This window comes from Mus musculus, chromosome 14 (genome assembly GCF_000001635.26).
Source record: "Mus musculus strain C57BL/6J chromosome 14, GRCm38.p6 C57BL/6J".
In the NCBI taxonomy this organism is placed as follows: Eukaryota; Metazoa; Chordata; class Mammalia; order Rodentia; family Muridae; genus Mus; species Mus musculus.
This window is the reverse complement of record NC_000080.6, coordinates 29,391,475-29,409,270: the sequence shown is the minus strand read 5'-3', so window position 1 is coordinate 29,409,270 and position 17,796 is coordinate 29,391,475. Positions and strand designations below refer to the sequence as shown.

Sequence of the window (17,796 nt, the reverse complement as noted above, 5' to 3'; positions counted from 1 at the left end):
TGAGGAGGAACATAATGATGGGAACACGAGACAAAGGAAGCATCTTATGTCATGGTGACAAGGAAGGGCAGAGAGAAAGAAAAGACATAAGTCCCACTTCCCATTTCAAATGCATGTTCCCAATCACCCAGTTTCCTCTTGCTGGGCCCCCCTCTCAAAAGTTGTACTGTCTAATAATACTGCGATTTGGAGACCCAACCTTTACCACTCGGGTCTTTGGGGTGTAAAGACCTACATTATAGCATCCTGTATGTCCAGAAGAACTTGCTCTTTTCCTGTTCACTCCCCTTTATAATCTTGTAGCACCACTGGTAACTTGGTGCCTCATCACAGGTTATACTAGTGGTAATCTCATCCGTTGAGCTACCATTATTATTTTCTTCTTCTTCATTTTTATCAGAGAGGAAGTCTGATGTTTAAGACAGTAATTAGTGATAAAAGACATATTAGTATAATTTGTTACCTTAGCAACTAGAAACAGGCATTATGTCCTTCTGTGATGTAGGTCCTGTGGCCCTGATTGTCTCTTTCTCTAATTAACATCTTGTGAGTAACATAAAGTAATTCACCATCGCAACTGGACCACAAGGATATTAAGTACTAGAACATTCTAAATTGCAGTCATCATCATGATAATGAGGCCACATATCCAGTGTCTATCTTTTAATTGCTTCTTAACTCTTCTAAGTGGGAATGGCAAAGTTAGAATGGTATGGGAATAAGGGCTGATTTATTTCTTAAATTACACTTTGTGCAGAAACCTTTTCTTAATATATTGGAAATGGTCTGAGTCACTTTGAAGAAGAACTTAGCTAGATAATGTTAAATACAGGTCACTATTATTAATATGCAACACTGTAGTCATAGATTAGCTTTATAGCCAGGGAGTTCAACTACTCACAGTGCCGTGTTGCCAAAGCCCAACCTTATCCTTCCATAACATGCTATTCATTAGAGATTTAGGTCCATGGATAGACCAAGAAAGTCTACTTGCTGGCCTGTGAGACAGCTCATTATAGGATGGTTAGTTATATACATTGGTTTTCTGATTTGTGTGCAGAGGCTCTGTGCTGAGCTTCAACTGTTGAAGTTCTTGAATGCAATCCATTCAGTTGTTCCAATTGATTATTTTATATTTGGCTATTATCTCAGAAGGTGCTTATAAAAATCCTATTGTATAGGCCAGTGAAATGGCTCAGTGGGTAAAGGTGCTTAACACCAAGACTGACAACTTGAATTCAATTCCAGAGACCCACATGGTAGAAGGAAACAACTGACTTTCACAATTTATTCTCTAACCTCCATATGTAGTGGGTATATTCTCGTGCTCATTCACTTGCTTTTCTCTCTCTCTCTCTCTCTCTCTCTCTCTCTCTCTCTCTCTCTAACACACACAGAAATACACACATACATACCAAAACATGTAAAAAAACATTTTTCTTTATAATATAACTAGTAGACAATTTTGGGGGTGTCATCCAGTTGAGCAGTCATATACTCTCATAGTAACCCCTTCATCAGATGTGTGGGCTCCAAGATTCATCTTTGTACAACTTGACCCCATCATCCATCCCTCTCCATACAACATCCTACCCTTTCCTCTTTCTTAGGTTTAGAAAATTGGATGAAAATTGTGATAAGATGAAGGCAGTCTTAGAACAGAGAAACATAAACATAGATACATCTTGGGTTCTTCTTGTTCTTTTGCTCTGTGATGGCTCTGAAAAGAGGAAGGTCCTTTTGTGAACAAAATATTAACAGCCCCAAAACAGGCAGTGGGGCATCTTGCCTCTTGGATAATGAATGTGAGGAGCTCAGTCTCCTATTATTCATAGCATCCCCTGGAAAAGTTTACTAGGCTGATTTAAGTCAGATGCTCTTGCTTGAAGTATGGCTGACAAGTTTTATTAAAACTTGTACTAAGGAGAGTTAGGGGTTCTTACTGAAAGCAGGGAGAAGAGATGCTACATGGACCAAAGTAACCTCCATATCAGACTTTCTTTCCACCTTAGCAGGATTTTCTCCTTAGATGTCAACCGTGTTCTTTCCTCCTGAATCAAGGCATGAGTTTGCTTTTCAGATAACCTTACCTACACCCTGATCAGAAGAACAAAAGTTCACTTACAAATGGATCTGAGGTGCAACACATCTCACAGTGGCATATACATGAGCCATTCATGAATACTTCTGCTTAGATAGGTGACATGAAGGTGATTGTGTCAAAACAGTATGTGAATGTGTGTGTATGTCAGTCTGTCTGTCTGTGTGTTCACTTGTGTATGAGTATGTGAAAGGCAAAGGATGATGTTGGGTAACCTAAGAGCAGTAGAAGCCTCTGAAGGATTGAATACAGAGATGGACCACTTTCTCAGTCTTCTTTGATAATCTGTTTGCTAAGATGAGAATGGAAGATACAAATGGGGTTTGAGGGTGCAGATGAGAGGGGTGGCACTGACCTAGGCTAGTTTTGCAGAACTGTTAGTCAAGGGGGTCATCTTAACTAGATGTAGGATTATAGGTAAGACACATCTTCTCCAGAGAACATTAATGTCTGGGTATGGGAACTTGCTTTAAATATGGCTACAGCTTGCTTCAATTGTGGCTAGCACCATACCCATGCTCCAGGCACCCAGACACAGTAAAAGTGGGGAAAGGAGAAAGCTAGCCTGATTTTGGTATCCCCTCTCCTTCCTGCCTGCCTGCCTCCACATAGAAGCTCCTCTGTCAGGCTCTTTCCTCAGTGATGTCTTACCCTAGTGCATAAGAGGGCTAAGCCACCATAAACTAAACTATCTAAAACTATAAAACAGAGCAAGTCTTCCTTAATTGTCAGACCTTGTGACACAGCAATGGAAGAGTCCCAATATATACCTTCTATTCTCATCCACACCCCTCCCCTTTGCTCATCTATCAGCTTTACCAGCTCAATGATTGTCTCAACATGCTTAAGCCTTAGTAGTTAGAAGCTTAGGAAACTTCCTCTCTACAACCACGTTTGAGCCACAATCAAGGCAGCAATAAATATTTGAATCTGATACCATGAACTGGGTACACAACATGTGACTTTTATTTTGCTTATTCCTCAAGTAAACTCCATCATAACAGGGGTGGTTGCTAACTTATTCAATAGATGGGGTTAGCAGAGTTTGTGGCATAGCAACAGAGCTAGGATTTGAATTTAGCATTTTGGAATAAAACATTCCACCTTGACAGTCTCAAGATTGAATGCTAAGTGGCCTGCAGAAAGCAGCCGCCCAAGGTCTGTCTAAGCAGCTGGTTAAGGGGGCCATTAATAGTCGGACATGAGTGCTCTCAGGCTGCAGATTCCAGATGGCAGAAGAGGGATATTCATTATCTGCTTTCTTAAAGGAACCCTGACACTTGGGGGATTATAAGTGAGTTAATGTAATGTTAATACTCAGACATATCCTGGAACAGATCATTTACAAATCAATTTTCACCCATGAAGAGAAAATGAGATTGTCGAGCAGCAACCGAATGGCACTAGACTTTTGAGAGGGGCTGGGCTTTAGGAGCTGTTTATGTCACTCACGCACAGGCTCTGCATGCCTGGAGAACTGGATGTTAGCTTGGTTCATTTGGGACTAATCTTCCTATTAATTTTTATTTTCTAATCTAAGTTATAAAAAACTGGCTAGCATCCCAGAGCTAGAAAGATTTGGAAAACAAGCTCGAGAGGGGAGAACCCAAACACACCAAGAGCTGCTTGTTGGCACAGTGCCCACTGCTCCTGCACATAGTATACCTTCCGATTCCGGCTTCTGAAGGAGTGTCACCCACTCAGCTCTATGGAAAATGAAGCCGAGTGTTAAGTCTGTTAGTGTGTCTTAGAAAGCAAGCATGGTGCCTCTCTGTGCACTCAGCTCCCAAGCTCTGGTTCTTAGGGCCAGATAGGCTGGGATCTAGCATCCTGAATGGCACACAGTGTGAAATCACACTCTAGGAGGCTCTGCAGCACACAGTGTGAAATCACACTCTAGGAGGCTCTGCAGCTCGGAGACTCATCCCTAGCTAGTTAGAAATATGAAAATGTCTCTCTGAGTTGGCTGTTGCTCATGTCTATTAGTGCCTTGGGTATGGGCTTTGTAGTAAGGAAGTCAGGGCTTTGGGGAAGGTCAGATGCTTCAGACATCCAGGGGATGTGTTACCAGTCTTAAGGAGATCAGCTTTCAAAATATATTCTTTAGGGATTTCTAGTGTTGTGAATACCATAAAGGAAAGGAAGAAGCAGGTAGAGTGGAATTTGTTACCATGGATATCCACTGTCAAGTACTTACTTCTAGTTGTGCTGGGTTCTGGGATAGCAGCTTGGCACAAGGCTATGAAGTAAGTCAGTTACCCCATCTTATAGATAGGAAGATGGACTCAAACCCAGGCAATGTATAAACACCCAATTATCCTGTACATGACTATCCTGTCATTTCATGTGTCTGTCTGTCTCTTTACTCTCTCTGGAGCCACCTGGCCTATGGTCACTTACTGAAAGGATACTCAGCTGGGTGTTCAGGATCTCTCCTTCAGCCTGGGTTTCATGACTTGTACATGGCAGGCTCAGAGGTGAGTCAGGGTGGAGTGATGTAGAAGCCGACCTCTCCGGGAGGTTGCAGGAGACTGCTTCTGTGGCATGCGCACACAGGAAGCAACCAAAAGATTTTAAAGACAGAAGAGAATCACCATGGCAAACTGTGTACAGCATATGTTTGCTGCCCACAAAGCAAGTGCTTGATTAACATCCTGAGGTTCTGTCTTGTGACTTTTCGAGCAGGAAGAAGTAGCAACCACTATCCAAAGCACCATGGCTCAGTCTGGGCTGCATACTGGGTCTCTTGGGAGGGCTGAAAGAATCCCAGTGCCTGGACCCTGTCCAGCAACACAATTTAATTACAAGGAGGTTCAGCCTGTGTGGAGATGTACTGCCTTGGGATATCTTGCTGGGGGAGAGGAGGTTCCTGTCACACCGAAAGAACAAAGAAGGAATCTAGACAGGGCACAGGAAAACAAGGGGTTGCAGGCTGTCTTCTGCCAGCTGCTTGCTTGTGTAAATAAAGTTTTATTGGAATACAGTCACACCCCTTTGTTTATGCCTTGCACTTGGCTGCCTTCACTAAAATAGCCAAATTGTATGTTGCAACATAGACTGTTTGGTCTGCAAAACCTAAAATATTTACTCTCTAGATTGCCAGCCCCTCAACTAGGGAGTGATGAGTTTCAAGGCTGTGGGTGGCAGGAAAGGGCTGGGCTGTCTTTCAGAAGAGGACTGAGTTTCCCCGGCAGAGATGCTGTCTCAGAAGCTTCAGTTGTCTGCGGCTTTCCCATCAGGGAGGGCACACAAGCAGACCCTTCCCACGTTCCACTCATCAGACCTGTAGCACCTACAGTTGGACCTGGACAACACCCTTTCAGGACTGAATGTAGCCACAATCCCTGTCAGTGACAGTTCAGAAGAGGACCTCTGTAGGCCAGAGGAATAGACAACTGGACCTCTGTTCTCTTCATCTGATGGCCAGAATGCAGAGCATCAACCATGATTACTTCTTCAATCGCCTCCTCTCTCTGGAACCCACTCCTGTGTCCAGAATAATGGCAGATGCAACTAAGTGATATGAGTGTGCCCACCCTGCTTCCCTGTCTTCAGTCCGTATGGAGCCTTCTGAGTAGCTTCCCTGACATCATGGGGATGCACAAAGCTGACCAAAGCACAGTGTCCGTGCAGTACAGGAGACACCTGCTAGCCAAATGGATGCTGAAGTTGTCATCTAGTTCATCAGCCACCAAGTTATCCTTGATGTCACCGAGCTGGAGCTGGGAACGCCATGGTATATGGACACAGATGCAGCTCTTAGAGCATGAATCTGGTCCTATGACGACTTGTGTACTGATTAAAAGATAGTACATGTGCACACACACACACACACACACACATGCACACACATGCACACATGTAAAGTGAGCTCTATGATGCTCAGATGAATAGCAGCATGTCAGACAAATCTGAAGAATGTTTCGCCTGACACCTCATCTAACAGCACAGTTTAATGTATATATTGTTCCTTCTCCAATGACTTGAAGGCTTTGAGAAGCCTTGCAAGGAATGGCCCTAGTTAAACTATAAGGGATGGCTTATAGAGACATGACTTTGTGAGTAAATACACATGCCAGCTATGGTGCTGACTGAGTTGGATCTCTGATACCCACAGTGGTTTTCAAATTTCCTGGTGCTGAGACCCCTTGATACAGTTCCTCCTGTTGTGGTGACCCCTCCAACCATAACATTATTCCTGTTGCTACTTTGTAACTGTAGTTTTGCTACTGTTATGAATTGCATCCCACCTCCTTGAGGAATAATTCTTCTTATGATAAGGAAGCCTTCTCAAAATCTATACAAATGGACTCTGGGACTTGGGCAGGACAAGCTCAACACACAGTTGTCCTTGATAAAAGATGATTCGCCGGTGAGCATAGCATGGTTACATTTCCATCTTACTTCCTTTGCGTCTTGAATTGTGAGATTTACCTAATTACATAGCAGTTTAGAAGCTGCCTCCAGGGTGTGTGCGCCACAGCTGCTCTGTCATGTAGGGAGCAGGCCGTGGCTTTGTTTTGGGGAGTGCAACTATGAGTCCCATGGGAGTAGGGAGGCGAGAGTTTAAGCTCGAGAACACATGGCAGTCTGTGAAGCACGTGGGTTTATGGGAGGGGCCTATAAAGCAAAGTCTTCATAAAGAGCTCTATGATCCTGGTGATTAAGGTATTTCTGTGTCAGGAGAAAAATATGACTACTTGCATTTATGGTACTTACCAAGTAAACTGTGCTTAAAAAAGAAGGGGTGTTAATATAAATTCTGATCTATACAGTGTATGAACTGAGGACTAGAAAGCTGGCTCCTTGGGTAAGGCTCTTGCCGTGTAAGCAGAAGGAGCAGAGTTTAGGTCCCCAGAACACATGTAAAAGCCAGGCAGATGTGATAGCTTGCCTGTAATCCAGCACTCCTGAGGCTGAGATATCAGGTCCCCCGGGTAACCTAGCTAGCTAGACTAATAACACCCACAAGCTTTGGGTTCATTCAGAGATCTTACTTTAGTAAATAAGGTAGACAATGATCGAGAAAGATACCAGGTGCCAACCTCCAGCCTCCACCTAAATATACAAGCATATGCCCACACATGTGAATAATGCATGAAAATTAAGTTCCTGAATTCATAACTTTAAAAATAATTAAAAGACACTGTGGCTGCATTTTTTGGGGGGTACCCATTCCATTCATTCCTATTTACTGAAACGCAGGTTTTGTGTTTGTTTATTTTTTGTTTTGATTGCTTGCTTTTGCATTCAATCCAATGAAAACTGAGAGATGAATACACCTGTGTGGCCCTCACTACAGAAAAGGAAGGATTTCCAGTAACCCCAACCCTGCCTCACAACTGCACAGTAACCTTGCCTGCTGTAGAACTTTCAATGGGTGGAATCTCACACGTGTACCCATAATGCACCTGAGCTTTAGTCATGTTCTCAATGTATCAGTAATTTGCTTTCAAACGGTAACCCATCCTATCGCATGATCATATCAAAGGTTCATCCCTTCACTCCTTGGGTTATCTTGGCTATTTCTATTTGGGGCTGTTATGAAAGGTTTTTTTTTTGTGAACATACACACAAGTATTTTTCTTCTGGGTGTATGTTCTCATTTCCCTAAAGCTGGAACCACTGGGTCATAGGGTGGTATATGTTTTACTTTGTGAAAAGGCACAAAACATTTTCCCAAAATATTCATGGCATTTTATATTCTCACAAGCACCTACATGAGATTTCTGGTTACTGTGTAGCAGAGGCAGCATTTTAATGCCAGAGTTCTTTATTTTAGCTATCCCTTGGGTATGAAATGGCATGTGATCAGGATTTTGTTTCTCACTTCCCTGATGGCTAATGATGTTGAACATATTTTAGTCTGCACATTGGCTGTTTATTTGCCTTCCTGTATAATATGTGCCCATATCATGACTGGAATTTTAAGTGGCTCATGTGAGCTTGGTATATATATTGTTGGTGCAAGTCACTGGTGGGGCTTCCAAACAGCTCTTGCTTAGCAGTGGCTTCCTTGCCTATTTTATAATGGTGATTTAACTAGTAGAAATTTTGAATTTTTATAAAGTCCCCTAAATTATTTTTGATTAGTGCTTCTGCATCCAGGAAATCAGTGCCTAACAGAAGGCATATAGATTTAATTTAATATGTATTACAGCTTGGAAGTGAAGTAGACTCCTAAGAGGCTCCAATCATTGAGAAAGAACTAGGCCACAGTGGCTGTGGACTAATCAGTATTAACTCAATGACTGGTGTGTGATTTGATATTATTGGAAGAGGGGGAAATGGGAGATGGGTTTCAGTTAGAGGAAGCAGGTTATCCAAGTCACTGAGTAGATGCCTTAAAGAGTATAGATTGTCATCGGTTCCTTCCTGTGCATCTCCTAGCAGACAGGAGAGGAACACTTTGTTTATACCAAGCCTTCATGGCACAGAGCTCTGTCTTTCTTCAGTCAAAAAGCAGTGGAACACAGACTGAAGCCCCTGAAAGCAGCAGGCAAATCCCCCGAAGCTGGTTTTCTCAGGGATCTACTAGAGTAAAGGAACGTGCCTCACGTACTATGTTTATGGAGGGAGACTTGCGAGTTTTTCTATCTTTAGTCTTTGTTATAATGCACCACATTTGGGAAAATCCAAATACCATGCTTCAGATAGACCTCACTGACTACAATAGTATAGTTGTTAGTTAGGAAGTTGTATGAATGCCAACCAGGTTAGGTTGCTAGGTAATATAGACCAACCCCCAATACAAATCAATGTAAGCCTTGGCACTGGGTCTCTAGTAACATTTCCATTGACATGGTTTTAGAGATTTCAGAGGTGCTGTTGCAACTCCTTAACCAGAAGATCTAAGTGCACCGAGGGACTGTCCTGGTCTGAACCCTGGGCACTTAGTGGCCCCCGGACTCTGTCTGATGTCCAGTCATCTCATTGATGATTTTGTTTGGTATCTTTTCACTCTAAAAAATCTGCTTCAGGAATAGGCTTCTGCTTTCATTGATTTTCTCGATTAATTCCCTGTTTCCTCTTTCACTGATTTCTGTTCTGCAAATTAGAAGAAACAATGTCTCATTTGGATCTCCCTTGCTTTAGATCAGATGTGCGTATCACTCTTAGCTTCCTGGAATAGATGCTTAGATGGTTGTTTCTAGGTCTTGCTTTCTCTTTTAGTATGTATATTCAGTGTTATGATTCCCCTATTAACTGTTTCATCTGCTTTGATCACTTATATTATCATTTTCTTAATGTTTTAAAAATTGTCTAAAGTTCGTTTGTTTGGTTGGTTGGTTGGTTGGTTTTGGTCTGTGTGTCATTTAGAAATGTATTGTTTAATCCCCAAATGTTTGGAATCTTTCAGCTATCTGGTATTTTTGTTTGTTTGTTTTTGTTTTCTTTTGTTTTTCGAGACAGTGTTTCTGTGTGTAGCCCTAGCTATCCTTGAAGTCACTCTATAGACCAGGCTGGCCTCAAATTCATAGATCCTCCTGCCTCTGCCTCCTGAGTGCTGAGATTAAAGGCGTGCGCCACCTCCGCTGTGCTCAGCTGTCTTTTACTTTGGCTTTAATCCCCTGTGAACAAGGAAAATGCTTGATGTGGTTTGTATTCCTTTAAGTCTAGAAAGCATATATTATGGCCCAAAATGTAGTCTATCCTGGTGAATGTTTGCAGCAAACACCTTCACCTGTGAGGCAAGCAGATATGTTGTGTTCTTCCTGGATGACATATCTATTATACAAATGCCAATTCAATTCTGTCCATGCTGTTGTTCACTTTATCTGTATTGTTACTCTGCTTTTGCAGGTGAAGTCCAGTGATAACTGACAAAGTCCTGATGAGTATAGCATAGTGGCTATATCCTCTGGCTGAAAGAAACACTATTTTCACATGACAGGAGGCAGAACAGCAAATAGGGTGAACTCCTCTATTGAGCCCTTCTATCTGGGTACCAAATCTCATGGGGGGGGGGGGGGCTCATGGTACATATGTGTGTTATTGTCATCATACTGACCATAACTGAACTTTGTAGGAAACTCCTTCAAACCATGGCATAGAACATTCTCTACCCCTGAAGCAATCCCTTCTCTGTGTCCACCAACCATTATCCTCCAATAACTTATGAGCCTTATTTTCAATAAGCCTTTACATGTTAGGTCAGTTAAGATTTACAGAGAACAATTTGTATCTTCATTTATTCTTTATGCGACCCATACTTTCTGCTCTGTACACTTTTCTTGTCCTTCTATGAAAAGCCTTGGACTTTTTGCAAAGCAAGTGTACAACTAATGACAAATCCTCTCCCACTTCCATGTGACCTGGTCTCCCCATTTCTTGCTCACATGTGAAGTATAAGTATGTTTGGATACATAATTCCACCTTGATGGTTTTGAGTTTCTTTGGATACTTTAACAGTATACTCTGCTTGCCTCTTGCTTTCATGGTTTGTAAGAGAAGTGTGATGTATTATATTAGTCTTGGTTGCTGTTATTAGTCATTACTGCAGTGGTTCTCAATCTTCCTAATACTGCTGCCCTTTAACACAGTTTCCATTGTGGTGAACCCCCAGCCATAAAATTATTTTTGTTGCTACTTTATAATTATAATTTTGCTACTGTTACGAATCATAATGCCAATATTTTTTTGGAGATATAGGTTCGTCAAGGGAGTCATGACAAACAGGCTGAGGACTACTGCTCTAAAGGACCAGGACTACTAGAATGAATCTATGTCTTAAAGGGAGTCTTCTTACAGTGACTTACAGGCTGTGGTTTGGCTACTCCAACAATAGCCCTTTCCCAATGAAAAGCCCAAGAATATGATCATTGTTCAGTTCACAACACTGCATGCCTCAGGTTGTCTTCAGTATACATTGGAATCCCAAAGAAGCAGGTTCTAATACCTACAGGACAGATGAACTTGCCAGGGAAAGTGAAGGCAAGCAGGTCAGATGCAAAAGTCTCCATCTTTTATGTCCCTTATGTGGGCTATCACCAGAAAGTGTCACTCAAATTTACAGTGGGTTTTTCCCCTTCAAAAGATGCAATTAAGAAAATTCTCTCACCAGGAGCAGCCACTTGCGTTTCACTTGCTTCCAGATAGTTGGCTTGGCAATCAAGGTTAGCCAATGCAGTTCTGTAGAGATGAAACATCCCCCCACCAGCATCTCTCAGGAATTATGCTTGACTTTCTGTAGTTTGAATATGAAAAGTACCAGCACCGACTTGTGTATTTATTGTGCTTTGTGTTCTCTGAGATTCCTGGGTCTGTGGTTTGGTGTTTGTCATTAATTTTAGAAAACACTTTAAAACTTCAAGTGTTCCCTCAACCCTTTCTACATACATTCCTTCCCTTCTGCAAACACAAACTTCATGTTGGCAATTGTCCCATAGATCTAGAATAGTTTAGTCTAATTTCACCCTTGGTTTTCAGGTGAAGGAATTTCCATTAACATGCCTTAAAGAACATGGATTATTTCTTTAGCTATGTACCATCTCATTATCCATCTGAAGCTTTCCCCCTTAGGTCTGTTTCAGTGTTGTAATTTTAGCATCTTATATGGATTCGCCACATTACTGTAGATGAGCCATTACTCTGCTTCTGTAGTGCACACCTGTTTTTTTTTTTCATTAAATCCCTTATCATTATAATTCTTTTACAATCCTGATCTGTAAATTCCAACCAAACAAACCTTGGGTGTCTTCCCACATTGCACAAGTTCTGGGGGTATGTAGGTCACTGGTGTTTAAATCCCCGTCTGTTTGTTGGCATTATAGCTTTTGACAGGGTGCATACAGCTGTGTGCTCAGGTTCCTCATTTGCAGAGTTGAGAATCTCATAGACATTTATCTCATGAAATTTGAGATTCTAACAAGTTAACCCCTCAAGGCCTTAGAATAATTTCCGCCATGAAGTCAGCATTCTGTATATGTGAGACGGTGAGGACAAAGCCTTCTGTGGGAAGCACTAATACCCTTGTATCAGAGAGTCTTTCTCTGCTTCTCTCTCTCTCTGATGAAGATGCCTTCTCTAGATCTTCTCTCAGTTGATAGTCTCATCTCATCAAGCCCCCTGACAAGATTGCCACAGCAGGAAAGTCTTCCCTAAGCATTCTGTGTAAAATCTACTGTATAAACTAATAAATAAATAAACCAAAGAATAAATTCTGTAAAACAAATTATATTCTTCCTCTTCTACTAACCCTGTACTTCCTTTTCTCTCTACAACTGTGGTGATCTGACATAGCATATATTTTCTTATTTATTGTTTTTTAAGCCACATTCAACTTAAATGTGTAAGGTACCTTAGGTCATGTGTTCTATCTTCAAGAATAAAATGTTTTTAAGCAATTTTAAAGCAATGTGTATTATGAAAAATGCTTTCTTCAAGAATATTGAATAACACTGGAAATATTCCTATAATACTGTGGAACCCATGCCAGTGTAGCAAAGACTTAAAGACCGGTTCCATGAGCAGATGGCATCCTAAGAGTAAGCAGGAGTACACTATATGTACCTAGGTCTGCCTTGAAGTGTTAGCACTAACCCCTGAAGCCCCGGCTTCTAATATCTTCTGAATTTCTCTTTCAGTATGAATACTTCAATGCTGTGCTGATCAACGAGAGGGACAAAGACGGGAACTTTTTGGAATTGGGAAAGGAATTCATCTTAGCCCCCAATGACCATTTTAATAATTTGCCTGTGAACATCAGTCTGAGTGATGTGCAAGTGCCAACGAACATGTACAACAAAGGTAAGACTCCCTGTCCTGCTCCGATTAGAGGGTGAAGAGGATCGAGGTGCACCCCCTTAGTGCAGCAACACCTCAAGTACTCAGGTATCTTCCAGGTGGGCCTTCCATGTGCCTGTTCTGCCTGGAGACTCTCAGCTGCTGTTTCTCTCCTTCATGTTAATGTGCAGTGCAGAAATCAGCAGGCTTTTTCTGTAAGTATCTTTGCTCTGCCTGCCTTGCAGTCTCTGTTACAACTGGTTAGCTATTTCTGTAAGCTGGGAGCATGGCTTTATTCCTTTAACACGTTTATCTGCAAAGTCACCTTGCTAGATTAAACATGCTTACGGACCCAGTTTGTCCCTCCCTTATTCTGCTTTCCTTTCTTGAAGGTATTTAAGGGTTGGGAGTTTCTGGGATTGCTGTGAGACCAACTGCAGGCTGTCCTCTTTCGTTATGGCAAAGAGAAGTATGGGCATAACAAAGTTCTATGTGTCCTGGCTTAACTCCTTGAAATCTATTCTTCACCTGGACATTGAAGTTATTTGCCCAACCTTCCCATCAGCCCATTTGAATTGGTAATTCAGTGGCCAAGGGCTGACATCCGGGTACATTGGCTAATCTCCCTGTCCCACTTGCTTCTAAAGGTGATGACAGATGTACAACCCCATTCGTGGGGAACATAGTTCTTCCCCTCTGTGATGGGAATAATAATTGTGTCCAAGCTGCCTATGGTGGCACACCCTTGTAATTCTAGCACTTTGGAGGGAGAAGCAGCAGGAACATATCCTCCAGTTTAAGACCAGCCTGGGCTACATAGTCAAGGGGATACAGTGATGTGTGTGTCTCTATGCATGTGAGAGCCATGCTCCCAACCTACAGAAATAGCTAAGCAGTTGTGAGAAAGACTGCAAGGTGGGCAGAGTCAATGTGAGAAATCTCATGATTATTAAATGAGCTGCTGAATTATTCTATATCACTAGTAAGGGACTAGGTCAACCATAAGCTCCCAATTCTGTACCTCAAGGACATTTATTTTGTCCCTAGCATTATGGCTGGATACTCAATGGTGCCCTTTCCTGGTTTGCCTGATACTCACTCTTCAGAGTCAGGGCAGGTAGCTCTTGTTTCATTAACTATTTTGCTCATTACTAGAGATCCCAGGGTGAACTTTCAAAAAATTTGCAGTCTGTGTGGAATTGCTGTGGTAATGGGACAACAGGAAGACTGTATCAACAAGATAGTGAGCATCTCTGCAAAGCCAGCAGACAGTAAATCCAGGGAAACACACTTCCTTTGCTCATATTGTTAGGGAATGAAAAGGTATTTTTTTCTCAGTCCCTTTTGGAAACTGATAGCAGTCTAAAGTGCCTTGGAGGAGTTACAGCTGCCCCTGCCAGGGCTTGCTAGGTCACAAAGAGAGCTTTGCCTTGGTGTTCAGCACTGTGTAGTAGAGGGTAGTCCTCCAGGATGCTGGTAATAGTTGCTCGAAACTAAAATGAATTTCTGTGCAGTGTAGCTGGTAGAAAAAGTCATTTCTAGCATTAAATATGTTCAGAAAAGAAGATGAAATATGAGTATGATTTTATAGAGTCATTTCAGACATGAAACAATCCAGAATGATCTTTTAAAACATGACAGTGACTTCAAGGTTGCATAAACCGTTAGCACACCTGATAGAGACTTCATTTCATCTTGGGATTAAAAGGCATACTTGTACCTTTTGATGGCAAAGAACTCACATTGTCATTGGTCACACAGGCTTTACAATGGCATCATTAAGATTGCTAGACAGAATCCTAACAGTCTGAGAGTTTGAGCTATAGGAGTTTAATAACTAGATTTAAGTCATCCTTGGCAGTCCTCATGGGATCTGCCTGTCATTTCCTATTCAGATTCAACTGTCACCCTGTCAGGCAGTGGGAAGTGAACCAGGGTCAGCCAGGGGCTATATCTTGTCTCAGCCAGGCAGGGAGTAACTGCCCATAGGAGAGAGAGGGGAGTACTTTAAAAAAATTCTTGACTCTACTCTAATTCAAACCAGCCTCTCAAAGTCTCTTTTCAAACTGCAGAAATATATATCATGTTTAGAAGTCTCCAGCACAGATCTAGTTTCTGACGACATGTACACAAAACACACGCTCTGGGAGTGGTCACTGCCTCTCACGTCCCTGGGGTGGAAATCTTGCTTTTGGAAAAGGAAACTAGCCCAGGGTTCTTCTCCTCTGCCAGTTTGGACCCCATGAGTGCACAGCAATGTTTGATCCTTCTTAGTTGCTTCTGTGTTCTTGGTTGTTGGGTGGAATTCCCAGCTGTAGATCAAAGCAGCAGATAACCCCCTAAGCTCTCCCATATGCTTTCTGCCTCTATGCAACCAGTCCAATGTTTCCCCCTGTGGTTGCCGATCTGTGTTTCTATCGTCTCGGCTACAGAAGACACTGCAGCTTCACAAACTGAGACAGAAGTGCGAGTCCCACGGGGCCTCAAAAGAGCTGGTTTGTCTCGCCTCTTTGGACAACCTTTTGAGGATCCTGAGGCTTCCGATACAGCAGTTGTTATAAAACATTCTTAGCAGATGGTTAGGGGCTTTGAGCCTGACTCTTGGAGATGAGAAAGACTAGGCTGAGGCCTTTAGAGCGTAAGTGACACTTCCAGAAATGAAGCACAGGACATGCCCTTTTGGGAGACCACCAGTGAGCCGACAGAGGGCTGGACAAACCTACACTCTTGGCTGCATACCTTTAAGGCATGTCCAACCTTTGACATTGCAACTCGAGATAATTTACAAAACCCATATCCAAGAAATCCACAAATGACTTACAAAGGCAATCACAAATTAATTGCAGTGTTTCAGTGTGTTTCTGATTTTGTGTGGGCTACATTCATAGGCATCTGAGAACATGAGGCTTGGGGGTCACTAGTAGGGCACACCTTAAGAATCTGAAAGCATGTGAGATTTATATGCACATGTCACATATAGATGTATACGTATCTGTATATATTAAGCATTATAAGAGGAGTGGTGCACAGTCTGTGTATGGTTCATGTATATGTGTGTATCTGTGAAAGAAAATGCCCTGTTCTCACAATTGACTCCATCATTTCCATTTCTCTCCTCTGCCCATCCAGGTGATAATAGGTAATTCCTATTGTCCTTGCCTTCCCAATTCCTGATTCTCCAAATGCCTTCCCTTCAAAAGCAGCTCAAACGCAGCCTCCTTTGTTGCTCTAGACCTTGGTAGCACACATGCTTTGCTCTAGGTAGTTCATGTGCCTTGTGGTGCCTGGTTTTTGTCCTAGGTATGTGTTGCTTCTGTTCATTCATTCTGCCCTTGGACTTCTCTGAGGACAGGAAGCCACAGCATCTGTCTAGTGTCCCTTTGTCTTGAGCCTCCTTCCAGATTATTTGCTGAGCTCTGCTCGCCTAGTCAGCCAGCGCTGTGCTGTTCCATGGACTTTGCAAGCAATAGAGACATACTCCAGATGATTCAAATGGAAAAGAAACTGAAAAGACCTTGGGTGGCTCACAACCTTTCTCCTAAAGAGAGAAGGCAGCTTAGAATAAGGCTGATTGGAGTAGGAGATGCTGGGAGCCTTATGAATCTGCCAGTTGAGAATCTTGTGTATCGTGGTTTATCCCACCACCACATCTGTGACTATATACAAGTGTGTGCCTCAGTTTCTCCAACCATGAGTGATATTGGATAAGTAATGACATACCTGATGCTGATGAGGATTTGTTAAAAAAAAATTAAGCATAGGCAAGGATGCCTGGCACATGGTGGCCATATAGTATGAATATGACTTAAATGTATGTGTCCCTCAAAATTCATAGTTAATACCCCATCACAATGGTGAATAGTATTAGAGAGTAGGTCTTTTAGGGGTGTGGAAGTACTAAACTCTAAAACCAAGGATGTTTCTACTCAAGAGGACTAAGGACTTAAGCAAAGAAGGTTGGGCTCTGGAATCTTCTTCTATAGTCCAAGAAAGAGATCCGCGTAGTCTCAGAAGTCTAGTTAGGCCGTGGGAGGATGGGAGAGCCATAGGAAGCTAGTGAAAGCCATGAAGCTGGGCATTATGTAGTTAACCACTTGGCCAAGAAGAGTTGAGCAGTGTACTCTGGGATATGCTCACTCTAAAGAAGACTGAGAAGGAAGAAGAAGAATCTGGATTCTGCTTGGAGGGCATACAGGGAAGAGGGGTGCACATGGCTTGGGAATGGGGAGGCTATGATGGGGATTCTAAGGCCTGGAGTCTCAGTGCACACATATATCAATAATGTTGAGCTTATGAGGTAGGAACCCCAGTGTAATACCATAGATATGGTATATACATTGTCAAATTCTTGCTGCAAGGAACACTTGAAGAAGAGGGCAACTGAAAACAGGCTTGCACTTAATCCATGCATGAAAGAGGAGAAGGAACAGCAAATACCTAATTTTGCTGCTTCCTCTCATTGCTTAGTCTTGTGGGGGACAGGAGTGGGGGGACGGCAGAAGGGCACTACCCTAGTAGAGATTATGGGGATGTGTGAATCTCAAGATGTATCTTAGGGCATGCATCTACTAGACTTCTCAGATAAGTGTCAATTAGGTCATGAGTGGACTGCCAGGCTGTGCTGTACTTAGAGGACCTGCAAAATGGAAGTAGCTTTCAGAAGAGTCATTGCCAATGTTACAGAGTCTGAGGGAGTGGTTCATCTGCTATAGTACAGGAGGTTCTCTTAGACAGCTCAGAGAGAGAGCCAAGGTCTAATGAGGCAGACTATGGCCTCCTGCTAAGAAGATGTGTGTGTGTGTGTGTGTGTGTGTGTGTGTGTGTGTGTGTGTGTTGTAGGCGGGCTCTCTGGTTTTGCATCTGTCATCTGTCTCGACCTATTTTTCAAATGTTGAGTTTGATAAAATGCAAAATGCATTCTGCCAAGCACTTTCCCCCTTAATTACATGTGTATATTTTGAAGAAAATTT

At 42.4% G+C, this 17,796-nt stretch overlaps 1 protein-coding gene across 5 annotated transcripts in view; it reads left to right on the top strand.

The window, feature by feature from the left end:
- The window catches only part of Cacna2d3 (calcium channel, voltage-dependent, alpha2/delta subunit 3), an 817,833-nt gene that overhangs the window by 313,505 nt on the left and 486,532 nt on the right, over positions 1-17,796 (top strand). For all 5 annotated transcript variants that reach the window (XR_001781093.2, NM_009785.1, XM_011244938.3 and 2 more), the window contains exon 5: positions 12,688-12,850. Coding sequence is in view for 4 of the 5 variants with exons in the window: in NM_009785.1 (NP_033915.1) it covers positions 12,688-12,850 (163 nt within the window). In the remaining variant the exon portion in view is untranslated. The remainder of the gene's footprint in view (positions 1-12,687; positions 12,851-17,796) is intronic.